General features: G+C 43.3%; 1 protein-coding gene across 1 annotated transcript; it reads left to right on the top strand.

Annotated features, from left to right (window-relative positions):
• Nucleotides 1-2,782: 2,782 nt before the first annotated feature.
• Nucleotides 2,783-11,731, top strand: LOC307091574 (synapse differentiation-inducing gene protein 1-like; the record flags this gene model as incomplete). Its single annotated transcript, XM_079759206.1, has 3 exons — nt 2,783-2,938; nt 5,251-5,388; nt 11,573-11,731. The coding sequence occupies 3 exons, from the start codon at nt 2,783-2,785 to the stop codon at nt 11,729-11,731; spliced, it is 453 nt and encodes a 150-aa protein (XP_079615332.1).
• Between the last annotated feature and the right edge of the window lie 1,983 nt (nt 11,732-13,714).

The following is a 13,714-nucleotide window of genomic DNA, read 5'->3' as shown; positions in this document are numbered from 1 at the left end:
GAGAACATTTATTGTGAAACACTGTAATCCAACATAATGTTGCAGATAAATAAAATTAGAATTGGGTTTCTTTCCTTTAGTGCAAACCATTCTAAAAGGCACTACACTTAGTTTAAGTCCTTGGTTCTTAAATGCCACCCAAGATGCAGAGAACAGGAAAAACGGGTGTCTTTCTAGATAAGGAACAGACATTGTACTGACAATAGGGATGGGCATGATTAATTGATGATCGATCATTGTTACGATTTTTGTCGATTACGTGATATTTTTAACCATCAAAAGGAGGTTGACCCAGCCGGAGAGGTGGTCTCGGAGACGTTGCTCAACATGGAGCAAAGAGGAGACGGAACGTCTTTTGGATATTTGGGTCCGATATCCAAAAGACATTCCGTCTCCTCTTTGCTCCATGTTGAGCCACCACCCGACGGTCCGACAAAAGCAAGTAAAAAGTATGCTGGAAAACATAACTTAAAAATGCCGATGCTTTTAACACATTCCAAGTCAGGATGAGGGAGAAGGAGTCCGCAGATCAATGTATATCACACTAGATATCCATGATTGTTTACTCTCACCGGTGCTTCCCCCCCCCCCCCCTTTTTCTTTAACGCTTTACAACTGATTTAACCCATTCAGACCGGATCACGCATCTGTGCGTGTTCACCTTTAAGACCGGATTGCGCATCAATGCGTGTTTACCATTAACCCATTTGTACCGGCTGCGCGGAGCAACATTGTATCTACTAGATACAATGTTGCGCCGCACAGCAGCCGGTACAAATGGGTTAACGTTCTTTGCACACATGCAGGTTTGTTGACGAATTCTGGCACTGTTGCGAAAATTGCAATGTGAAAAGGAATTGCACCAAACCAAAAATTAAACATTGTATTTTGCGTCATCAACATGCATTATCGCGATAGAATTAAAATCTCTATCGTAGGCCATTTTTTTTTATCGTTTATATCGTATATCGTTTATATCGCGCATTACTAACGTGTTGTATTGGCGACTTAAAAGGAAATATCTGCATTTTTTCCCTCAGCAGTTAAAAACATGAAAAACACATCCAAACAAAACAGCTGAAATCTGTGTAGAAAAATCATTTTAGCTATTTCATGCCATTTCTACATCAGTTTAATAAATGCACGTTTGCATAATTGCCTACTTTTTAGCATAATTTGTTTTATAGCAAGTCCTTAACTTGCTCAGGTTGTAGATTGGCTTGGCTGCCCCTTATCCTCCAGCGTATGGTTTGAGACCTCAGTGGCTGTGTTTGACCCCAAGTCAAACAGGGTCACCCCTGTCATAGTGTGAATCCTAATTCACCAACTAACTGTCTCGAAACACGCAGATAGGGTCTCATTTAGGAAGGCAGAGCTTACTCTCCAGCTTTGCAGCCTTCTCACAGAGGATGCACACACACACACCACACACACACACACACACACACACACACACACACACACACACACACACACACACACACACACACACACACACACACACACACACACACACACATACACACACAATGTCCCTGTAATGCTTTATTTCCCCATGTATTATTTGGGCCAGAGCAGCACACATTCAAATGGACTATCAACGGAAATGCTTCCCTTCAAATGCAAGGGGAAAGGTTAAGGATTCAAACATATTGCAGTAAAATGACTACTGCTACTACTACAACTACTACTGAATACTACTATTCGACTTATACTATACGACTACTACTACTACTACTAATACTATTTAATCATATTAATTATGATTATACTCATCTTGTTTATCAATGGTGATCATTCGCGCCATAATCAGCGGAACAAATGTATGTTATTTCTGAGCGGATGACTGCAGCTGCACGTCCACACTGACACACGCATCACAGCAACCATTTCACCAACACCACAAATGATAACCATAATAATGACAGAATACAAAGCGCGCCGCGCAGGCTTGGAGGAGGGAACGGCCATGGACAAAAAAAATTGTAACGGGAGACGGAAGGGGCCGCGCATCCTTCAAGCTTTGGGAGGAAATTTTGGCGACAAATAAATTACACGCGGCATCTTCCTGGACGCGCTGTCGTGGCGCGGTGGTAAAACCATCCATTTGCCGGACGTCAGTTGTCAGGGCGGTTGCCCCCGGTGACAGGAAGCACACCCCCCGACAGGCGCGCTCACGGGCAGCGGTCGACGGCGGCGCAAGTTGTCATTAGGACCTCCGGCCCGTGATTGGTTAGAAACACGCGGAACAAAGGAAATACGTACTAGAACCATTACTCGAAGGAATAAATTCAAGAACGGTTTAATGGTTTGTTTCCTTAATCCGAAAAACATCCTCAAGCTTGTTTTTCTTCCAACTTGTGGTTTTATTTTTTGTTATTTTTCCATCGGCAAGGAGTAGTGAGTTTGTAATATTTGGCCGGTACAATAATTGGAGTAATCGCAGATAATGGGGTTATTATGTTGTAGCTTGTTATTGCTTACAACGTTGACTTTGGCACATATCTGGATATGAACATAATTGGATTTGAGGTTTTGTATATAATTGGATTTATTTATTATTTATTTATTCTGTTATATTATTACCCCCCTGAAGTGCATATTGCTTATTAGTATATGTCTCTATATCTACAGTATATATCATATATGTTTATTTTTATTTGGTCATTCTAGAATCATTTTCACAAAATAGGTAGTTACCAGTGAATGTCCGTGTCAAGTCTGACTGAGTGTTGTTCAGTGCATCTGACTAAACAAGACTTGAACTTGAACTTGAACGTGCATGGATTATCCATTTGAGACACACTGGCTGCAGGAGCGCGATGGGTTTTCTGTTTTCATGGGCTTCAGGCCATCCCTAACCTTTAAGCCGATTTTCGATGACCTGACCCTCACACCTGACTGGGTCAACATCATGATCCTTCTGCTGCTGTGTCAGGTGCACTGGCCGCTGGTCTGTAACAACTGTTTTATTGCTATAGACCGTCTAATAGGTCAGATGTTTGCTTGTAGTTAACACACATACATATAATAGAAAAAGTGTTTGGACCGTTGCATTCGTGTACCTGTTTATGTTCCAAGACAGCGTGAATACAATGATGATAATATCAGGTAGCCTCTAGGCATAGCAAAGCAGGATTGACAGTGGAAATTAAGTAGTATAATTATGTATTGCAATCGTATAGCTCTATGTCAGTCTTTCAACATTGAATGGGTTTACCCAATTTCAGTTGATTCGTGACATTTGGTTCGTTCCAAACACAATCTCAGATCCAGCAGTCCTACTCGCTGAACTTCTGGTGGGAGACGGCACAGAGCCTGATAAACAAAAAGCTTAATTATTGGAAACCTTTACAGACACCTTCTCTAAGAACGTCAGTGTCCGGGTAGGTCGTTTCATCTTGACTTCCCCCAAGAAAACGTAACTAGTGCTGGCTGACTTAGTGGTTTCCGTTTCACCATTTACATGCACACGGATCCACACCTCCAGCCGCATTGGTCAAAATAATGAAGCGAACGAAAGTGTAACCCCATTCCAAATTAGATTTGTTCAGCTATAAGACTCTAGATAACTCTAAGTCACACCCAAACCTGTGTGACTCTCAGCCTCCTCCAGTTCCCAACAGATGCCGTCTTCCCCACAGAAACACTACAGCTCAATGCTTCCAGGGCTAACACTCCCTACTTCATGTAAAGGCCTTGTTCTTTTCATTTCCCGCACAGCTTCAGGCGATGGCAGTGTGTGCATTCCTCTTCCTAACATTGTAATTGTCTCCCCTCTCTCCCTCCCGACACTCCCGACACTCACGGTTTTGACGCCCCGCCAATATTTCCTACGCCTCCATTTCTTCATTGTTGTCCGTGTTCCACGTCGCTCTACACCCGTGCTATCCCCCCCTAGCGTAATCCCTTACAGATGTTTGCTGATTAATGGCTTTCAACGGGGAAAGAAAACGTGTTGTCATAACATAACAAGTGCATCTCGCTACGGACGAGAACTCTGCAATGATTAGTCTGCCTTGTGTTGTCAAGACGATGAACCGTATGTGTGTGTGTGTGTGTGTGTGTGTGTGTGTGTGTGTGCATGTGTTTGTGTGTGCTTGCGCGTGTGTGTGTATGTGTGTACGTGCTTGTGCGTGTGCATGTGCGGGCACCAATGTGTGTGTGTCCTTTATGAAATGATAAGGGAGGACGGGGCATGTGTCTGATAGTACATCTTGTACATTTGTAAAAAAAAAAAACACCCGGCCAAACCCACACAGCGATTGTTCATCGCTTACTAGACAGATTTCATAACCCCATCAGGGCCCCCCCTAAACAGCACAATGCTCAGAGGTGAGCCCGCCAGAGTTACACAGGCAACGCATCACGCCTAGAGCGCGAAGTAGAGACACAAATACATTATAGACGGGGAGCTTGTTTGATTCATCATCGCTTTTACCTTCTACATGTGGTGCAGCGGTATGCAGAATATTATTGTTTTTTTTTGTCCCTCTAATACCATCTGTTGTTTCCGCGGTGATATGTTGGACAGTAATGGGCAGTAAACATGCCATTGTTGTGCTATTCCTGGGAGTGAAGGATTCTGCATTCAAAGGGCTGGTTCTGTAAGCTGTAAGCCTTGTAGCATCTTCTCTGGTTTGTTGTGCCCACACAGTTTTTATGATTTAGTAGCCTCTTTATCATCGTGGGCTGTCACTTGGTGTGGTATTTGCTCTGAATGTCAAAGTGGTTGCTATGTAGTAAATACTCGAGAATTGTGTAGATCACCTCTTTCCTCTTTTGCTTTTGCGTTGCATTCTTGGTCTTGATTTCTGAAGGTTTAGCTTATCCATTTCCATTCATTCCATCCGTTTCCATTCATACTGCAAGATCTGAGTAGAGCATCATTGGAAGTATGATTCATAAATGATTAAATTAACATGTATTATTATCAGTATAAGTTATTAGTTATAAGTTGTTAGTTATAAGTTGACAAATACAATGAATTACATTAGTACAGACTTATTACTGGTAACTTTTACTATTATTCCACCATAACTGATAAGATACTCATGTTATAACAATCAACCATCATCATAACCGTAGTCTAAACAATGGTTCAAATAAGCTCCAAGTAAATGTATAAGATAAGATGAATTACAACAAAGGACAAATCTACGTCTTTGCTTGGCAATTCATAGCGGTGTAACTAATGTGCGTCTGTTTCTGTGTGTGTGTGTGTGTGTGTGTGTGTGTGTGTGGTTGCAGACGGACTGCTCCAGCGATAGCGAGAGTGAAGATAACTTCATAGTGGTCCCTCCCCGAGACCACCTGGGCCTGGCTATCTTCTCCATGCTCTGCTGCTTCTGGCCTCTGGGGATAGCAGCCTTCTACTTCTCACAGGGGGTAAGGAGAGCTCTGCTCAGACTCTCTCACACTCACACACATGCACACACGTACACACGCACGCACGTAAACACAACATGCATACTTTCACATGCATGCACACAGACACAGACTACCCACACACATGCACACGCGTACATACAACAAGCATGCATGGGTACACACGAACACACACACACACACGCTCACACACGTACACATGCACACACGCACGCTTACACAACACACACATGGCTTTTCGCACACATGCAAGGCATGCATACTACACACATGCATTTGAATACAGAAACACACAAACGCACACACTCTCACACACACAAGCAAACAAACTAGTGTGTATACTGAAAAAAACCAGAGGCAAAAGACAAACAAATAAAACCAACGAGGACATCACATGCACACACAAAAACAAAATCACACACACACACACACACAAGAAGAAAACCGTGAATTAGATGTACAAACGCAGACATGCAGGCCTGTGTATGCACCGGGGACGGCTGCTGCATGAATCATGCATGGCCCGTGGCGCACCTGTTGGCCGGGGTGGGGGCGGGAACAGGTGCCCCGTTCACACACGGATGCACCGGCACGCATCCCGCACCCCAGCATTGGAGATGGCTGCATACGTCTTGCTAATAATACACCAGGAGGACAGGTGTATATAGGCTGTGGATCGTAGGGACTTGTGGAAATTGCCAGCCGGGCTAGTCGATAATATTTTAGCCAGCCGGCTGAAATGCGACCATCGCTGTAGGATTCAGGCCTCAGTCATTTTTTCAAAACCAAGCTTTATCTAAGCTTGAGTAAAATGGAACATTTTACGTTCAACCAAATAGCGGCCCCTTTACAGGTCTGAATAAATCATTAAAGGAAGGACAGTTTCTTTACGTACCTTTATCCTTTCTGAATCTTTTCTTCTATTTCCATTTTATTTGTTTTGTTTATCTTGTGCATCGCAGATCCAATACCTTGAACCTATGAACAACCTGTAGAAATGTGCAATTTATTCATTACATTATAACAGTAATGCTCTGTGCAGCATCACCTGTAGGGACAGCCCTGTGAATCATTTTCAAGGCCTAATTGAACAGCTAAAGGAACGTAACAAGGAAGAAAATATTGAAGACTGAACAGACGGATAAGTGAAGTGCAGTCCGATGTTATTTTGAAATATGCTTCAAGATTTTTGGACCGCATTTCATACAGGAGGTTCAAAAGTGTAAGTTTCTCAGGGTATTGGAGAAGCAAAGCAAAAAACAAACATAAACGTAAATAAGAAATAAATCAAAATGATTAGAGATAACGTGAAAAGGATCATGGTAAAAATGATGATAAAATAATAAAATGTTGTACTCTCTACTGATCTATTCAGGTCTTTAATCAGGGATAACATTGGAACCATTTTAACCCAGCTGCTATTTGGTTGAATATAAAATTATACATTTTACACCTAAAATACTAGGGCAGTAAGAGCTTCTTTCAAAAAATTATAATGTTGACAAGCCCGGGACCCGAACTTATACTATTTTACATAACTTGTAATTCAGAAGTAAAGCGCGAGATAGATAATCGCTATCTTTCACCATTAATTAATGGCAATACAGCCCACATGATGTATTTTACATTCCACACACTCAAATAAGCATTGATTTATTCTTCATTTCAGTAACTACTTCCCTGGTCCATTAGGCAAAAGCGGAGTAGAAATCTGTTATCTCCTTAACCTTGTACACACACAAACACACGGACACACACAACAACTGTTTCAATCGACCCACACCGACAAAGATATAAACAATCTTAATGCTTTTCATTTGTGCCAATGGGCAGACACACATGCACACCCACAATAAGAAACAGACACACATATGCAGTATACATCATGCATAGAAACAGCAAGATATTCCACCTGTTTCCCCCTGAAACCCAAAATGTTGTTTTTTTCAATGAGTGACCGGGGGCGTACACACTTCGCCGTCTGATCGGACGACAGCAGCACTCTAAGGCAGATGAAGTCTGTCTATAATCTTGTTAGTGGAGCTCATTTGAGTCTTCCTGGGTAATTATGTGAAAGTGATGGCCGTAGTTATGGAGTGATGGCTCTCGCGTTAAACCCACTCCGTTCACCAGCTGTCGTCCGCTGCTGCTTAGCAAGACGAATGTTGAGCAATAGGCGAGCACCATGTGCACTTTGCTTCTACAGTTCACTAAATCACTCGGACCATTTCTGTTCAGTTCAAGTGTGATACAATTATGAAGGAAGACTCGAGAATTAGTATAGATCAAATATTCAGCACATGAACACGGGATGATAGACGATTTTACAGATTGCACATTAACAGTGATTGTAAATTGACGTCGCTAACGGAACTCGTCTCTTAAGAAAACGTTTCATCGGGCTGTAACTTGGTCTCCACGCCACCTGATGCACTGATCCAACACCAGGGATCAACCGCGTTGCAGCGATGGCGTGGTGCTTTCCCCTGCCTCGCTGCAGGGGAAAGCCACAAACGGGTTATAGGGCTGTAATGGAGTCCACAAACAAGTCAATATGGTTTGCTGTCCATCAAATACACTGACCACCCCATGTAATCCCACAAGCCCCTCCAATAACGTTGGCTATCTGCCAGCATTGACCCAGGTAGGGCCCGGAGAAGCAGGCAGGCACAGCAGCAGAATCACCTAGTTTAGGGGAAGCTTGGCCTTGGTGACCAAGCCAAATTAGGATACAAAAAGTTGACATTGGCTAAGATAATTAACGTTCGATTGCTGACTTCAAACATTATTCAAGGCTGCTTTTGTTCTTTGCATGGACAAACGAAAAACTATGAAACCAACCCACTAGTTATATCGATAAAAAGTGAATCGATTTGATATTGAAAGTATGCATGTTTCTTTGACATTTGGCAAATCAAGGGGTCTGAAGAAGATGTTTCCAACTCATCCTTTGGAACTGATACAGCCCCATGTCACCCGATTTTTCATCAAATTGCCATCCATCTAGGGGGCCTTCTAAGAGCTTGGGACACGCCCCAGACAAAGTCTATTGTTGTCTGCCTGGAGACTCGAGTCATTTCCCTCTTCTTTATTGTGGAGAGAGTGCTCTGAGAAGACCTTAGTATTACCCTTTTAGGCTGCAGCCTCCGCTGCCAAGAGAGCCAATGATGATAACGCAGCACTGTTGCTGTCCGGGGAAAAACAAGGCTTCAGACTCTCATTTGGGCGGAGAGAATAGAGTTTTAATTAATTCCACTAATAGGATGAATGCTTTGTTTGGTAAAGCGGGTAAATGTTTCTTTCAGCTTTGAAACGTCTGCGGAGAGCCCAGAGTTTACCGGCCACTCTTGTCATGCTAATCTCTGCCCATGTAACATTATCTGGCCGGGACACAATATCAACCCCGAAGGACCCACCAACTGTATTATCTGGCCAACACCAAGGCTATTGTGTGTGTGTGTGTGTGTGTGTGTGTGTGTGTTTGTGTGTGTGTGTGTGTGTGTGTGTGTGTGTGTGTGTGTGTGTGTGTGTGTGTGTGTGTGTGTGTGTGTGTGTGTGTGTGTGTGTGTGTGTGTGTACGTTAGTTTGTGTGTGTGTGTTTGTGTGTGTGGTGCGTTATATCTGTCTGTATGTAAGAATTTCTGTTTGTGTGTATGTGTGTGTGTCAGTGTGTGTGTGTGTGTCATGTGATGTGTCAGGCTGTCTGTCTCTCTGTCTTTCTGTAATCTGTGTGTGCTTGTGTTTGTGTGTGATCATGTTCAACTGTAAGAATCTCCTATTGTTTCATCAAGTTCCACAAGTGACAAGAAATCTCAATGCGTGTCGCTATAGCGATGCTATCTCACTCCCTGGCCCCCATTACGAGCACTCTGTGGAGGATGAGCTGATGAACACTAAATGCCGCTCACCGACCTATCGCTATCTAATGGAGTCTCGTCGCACATTCAGGCTCGCACATATACAAGTGGCTGAGCACACATGTAGGATGCATTGTAACCCTCTGCGATGTGTTTCCCAAAACCCTTCACCCATGAGAGTCCTTTCAGGGTTACAAGAAGAATCCTCCAGGTTATGCTTGCTATGAGTGATATTTAATCAAGCCGTTCATGGATGAGTCCGTTTTAGCTACGGCTTTGCTTAACAATCCACGTTTAAGAAACAAATCTTCATTTTAAGAGACGGTCTTCTCCTCTGTCCGTTCAGACAATCAGAGAGACACACTCCCTCCCCAACCACATCCGACAGGCTAGCACACTCCCATCATTTAAACAGGCCCTCAAAACCGATCTTTTCAAGATCGCTTTCAACACATAACCTCCTTCCCTTGTCTCCCATCCCTCCTTTTAACTATTCTTAGGCTTATATACCTATTTCAGTTTTTTTGCTACCTATTTTTATCTTATTTTATTTTATTTTATCTTTTTACTTATGTACGGTTTTATTAAAGGATTGTATTCTGTGTTCACCCTGATAAGCGACTGAGTATTTAGAAAAGCGCTATATAAGTTGAATGTTTTATTATTATTATTATTCTTGACCTTGTGGGCGTATTCAAGCTGAGGCCTGAGAGCTTTCGTTAGCCAAACCTTCCCCCAGGTTCCATGTTTGGAACGCCCCAGCAACTACCTCAGGGTTGTTGGTAACCAGCACATACATCTTATGTGCAAATATCTTGCGTAGTGGAAGTTGGAGCCATTTGAGAGAAGAGCCACAAAGCGCAGTCTTACTTTCTCAAACGCAGTAAAGCTAGGCAAGCAAGACGGTTGATAGACGACACAAACAAAATCTGTTTTCAAAGGAGTGTTCTAGGTTTGATGACACATCCAGTCGAAGAGAATTGGGTCATGACGGCATCATTCAAAATTAGTATCGGGGAGGATAGGATGCACTGTTTCACTTTCTCTGATTCTACTGATTTTATTATTGTTTTATGCCAAGGTGAACTGGCGTGAGCATTGACAAAAGATTGTATTTTGATTATGGTGGTCAGTCAATTTGATACATTGTCATCTGTTGTGGCTTTCGGATAATAAATACAGAAAATAACAATTCAAGTCATGCATCGCTGCTATTTATAATTCTTCAATCTACATATGTCTAGACAAGATATCCATTGGTGATGGAAAATAAAATAATGTATTTGATATGCTCAAGTCATGTTAGCGAGGAAATTAAATGTAAGCGTGAACTGTGTATTTCCTGCTGATTCCTACTGGATGTACCTGGTTATGTTAATATATAAATATATATGTGTGAAGTAACAACACATTTTAACAGTACACTTACACCGCATTATTAATCTCTAGATTTGAAAAATGGAGTTACTTATTGTTTCTTAAAATAATTCTTTATTGTATAATTATTCCAAGTATACACTTATACAGTATAGCGAGGAAGACCGAAAACTGCATTTAAAACCCAAGACGCAATGATATCTTTGATAAAACACTTGGTTCTTCAAATCTCTCTTTCCCTGGGACTTTCCCTCCATCGGTCTCTATTGGACTCCCCTTAATCAAGCGATGTGCTCCCTGACACGTTTCCATCTGCCCCTGGTCCCATCCTCCCTTTTCAATCCACTGTCCCCTCATCATCAGGGAAATAATTGCGTCTGTAATTATCCGGGCTTCAGAAAAATGGCCTACTTTCCTCATACATCCTCTCTCTCTCTCTCTCTCTCTCTCTCTCTCTCTCTCTCTCTCTCTCTCTCTCTCTCTCTCTCTCTCTCTCTCTCTCTCTCTCTCTCTCTCTCTCTCTCTCTCTCTCTCTCTCTCTCTCTCTCATTCACTCTCTCTCAATTCAATTTCAATTGCTTTATTGGCATGAGAGAATTATGCCTGTATCTATATGACATCAAATCAAATAAAACATTGTAACAATTACATAAAATTACAGCAAAACAAATTAACCACAACAGAAAACAATCAAGTCAATATATTATCTTAAATGTAAACATACATTTAATGATTGACCAATCTCTCCCTCTCTCTGTATCTCTCTATCCCTCCCTCTCTCTCCCTCTCCCTCTCTCTCTGTCCCTCCCTCTCTCTCTCTGTTTCTCTCCTCTGTTTCCTCCCTCTTTCTCTCCTGCCCTCCCTCCCTCTCCCTCTCCCCCTCTCCCTTCCCCTTCATCTCTCTCTCTCTCTCTCGCTCTCTCTCGCTCTCTCTCGCTCTCTCTCTTTAGACCAGCAAGGCAGTGAACAAAGGAGACTTCCCCATGGCCCACATTGCGTCCCGCCGGGCCCTGTTCCTGGCCGCCCTCTCCATCACCATCGGCACCGGCGTCTACGTGGGCGTGGTGGTGGCGCTCATCGCCTACCTCTCCAAACCAGGCCACATATAGCGGCGGCGACGGCGGCAGCAGATGACGAAGATGAAGAAGACGGCGGCAACATCTTTTTTTTTGCGGTACACCACAAAAGCACGACGGCCTTGTCAGCCTCGTCTTCGTCGCCTCGTTCTACCGCTGTGCTGAAGAACCATGGGAGAGGGCGAGAGGGGGGGGGGGCAGTGTCCCGGGACGGGCGCCCCATCGGGTCGGCTCCATCACCGCTGAGCATTTTCGTTCGTTTTTTTCGGTTGCAAAGGTTGAACCCCGGCCATTTTTGCAGGCGTTTCTTCGCGTCCCTTTGTTGCTTTTAAACCGCCGTTGGTGCAATCGGTTCATCTCATGGGCTTTTTTTCCGGTTGAAAACATCCAACACCAACCCCCCAATCCAAACCACTGAACCGAAAAAAAAGAAAACAGAAAAAAGAAGCACAGCAGACAATACACCCTGAACACCTGAACAGCAACCCGCTCCAAGACACACGCACACACTGTGTCGCCAGGGAATACAACCCGAAACCATTTGGTCGGTGAACACAAATCTCGCTTCTGCTGCTGTCTTTTGGGGGTCCTCCCTTAAAAGCAGAGAGCCTCTGGTCTTTGGACAGAGTCCATCTCAATTTGAGCATCGAATACTTACTTACTTTCTGTGCCAAGCCCCCCCATGCGCTAACGATGGTCAGGCGGTGATCGATGACCACCATCGCTGTCGTCTTCCCGCTGGCTCCCAGCCCGGAGAAGATGATGATGATGATGAGCCTGTGAACACACCCCGACACAGGCTGCTAACGTCTGGGAAGTTTGGATGATTTCTTTATTACCGGATGAGCTTTGCAGGGCCCAGCGGCAAGTTTACCTCACACAGTCACAGCTAATACAATAACCTGGGAAATTGGGAAATCGGTGTCTGAGAAGAAATATGAATGGATTGGGATTTTTGTTTCAAATGCCCTAGAGCGGTAGCGATAATCTCTGGAGTTCGGACTAGTAAGAAGTCTTCATCCGTTCAATGCTATGCCCGGTTTTGAATGCAGATTGAACTGCCCTACATCAATGTATTTTTTGCTTTACAGACCTGTATTTGAAAGCTCAGATTTCAACATACACATATAGAAATCATCATCTACCCTCCAGCATAATAGACCCGTAGAAAATATTTTTTGATCGACTCGTGTTCCACAAACATTCACAATTTTAGAATTGACCTGCAAAGAAATACCAGCTTGCATGAAATCTGTGAAATGTACAAAGGTTTTAGTCACGAATACCATCTAACATCCAATAGGTCCCCAACAGGAGTCAGCATGAAGGGCTCACAGCGCATTTCCCTGTAATTGTCTAGCTACAATTTGAACAGAGATTGTACAAAACCCAGGCCCTGCAGAGTCCCATGGGATGAAAAAAAGTTATTGCAGTCTGACAGGTTTTACTTTGGAGGAAATCAATACATCTCTGCATGCCTGTGGCTACGCCAGCAGTGTGCTGCAATGTGTGATCGATTCGCTTTTCCTTTAAGAAGTCATTTTTAGGAGTCTGACCGTAAAGCAAAAGAGGAGCCTAAATTAACATTGATCATATTTCTTGCACTAATTCTTTAAGCCAGTTTTTCCCAGTCAAGCCATTGACCCAGAGAGATTTTCTAGGTGCAATAAGAATGTGTTTTATTTCTGAATGACCTATCAACGCCCATTCCATCTGAATTCCACTCCCCGTCGAGGTGGGGAGTAAGAAACGGATACGATTCAACTCAATGCCTCCACTCTTCAAAGGGCTGCTGCTGCTGCTGTTGTTGTCCTATTTTTGTGTTACGGGGAGGATCCTTACAAACACTATCAGTGAGCAGTAAAGCCCTCAGAGGCGAATTCATGGACTTTTGTTTCCCTACACAGGTGTCGGATGACTCATGGCTGGCATTTATGGCACACAATTATCTCCGCGTAATGGATTTCTCTGAGAATCTGCACTCTCTGAGGCATAGCTCTGAAATAGCAGAACCAA

This window comes from Pollachius pollachius, assembly GCF_949987615.1.
Source record: "Pollachius pollachius genome assembly, contig: scaffold_269, whole genome shotgun sequence".
NCBI lineage: Eukaryota > Metazoa > Chordata > Actinopteri > Gadiformes > Gadidae > Pollachius > Pollachius pollachius.
The sequence above is the reverse complement of the archived record's forward strand: the minus strand, read 5'-3'. Positions and strand labels throughout refer to the sequence as shown.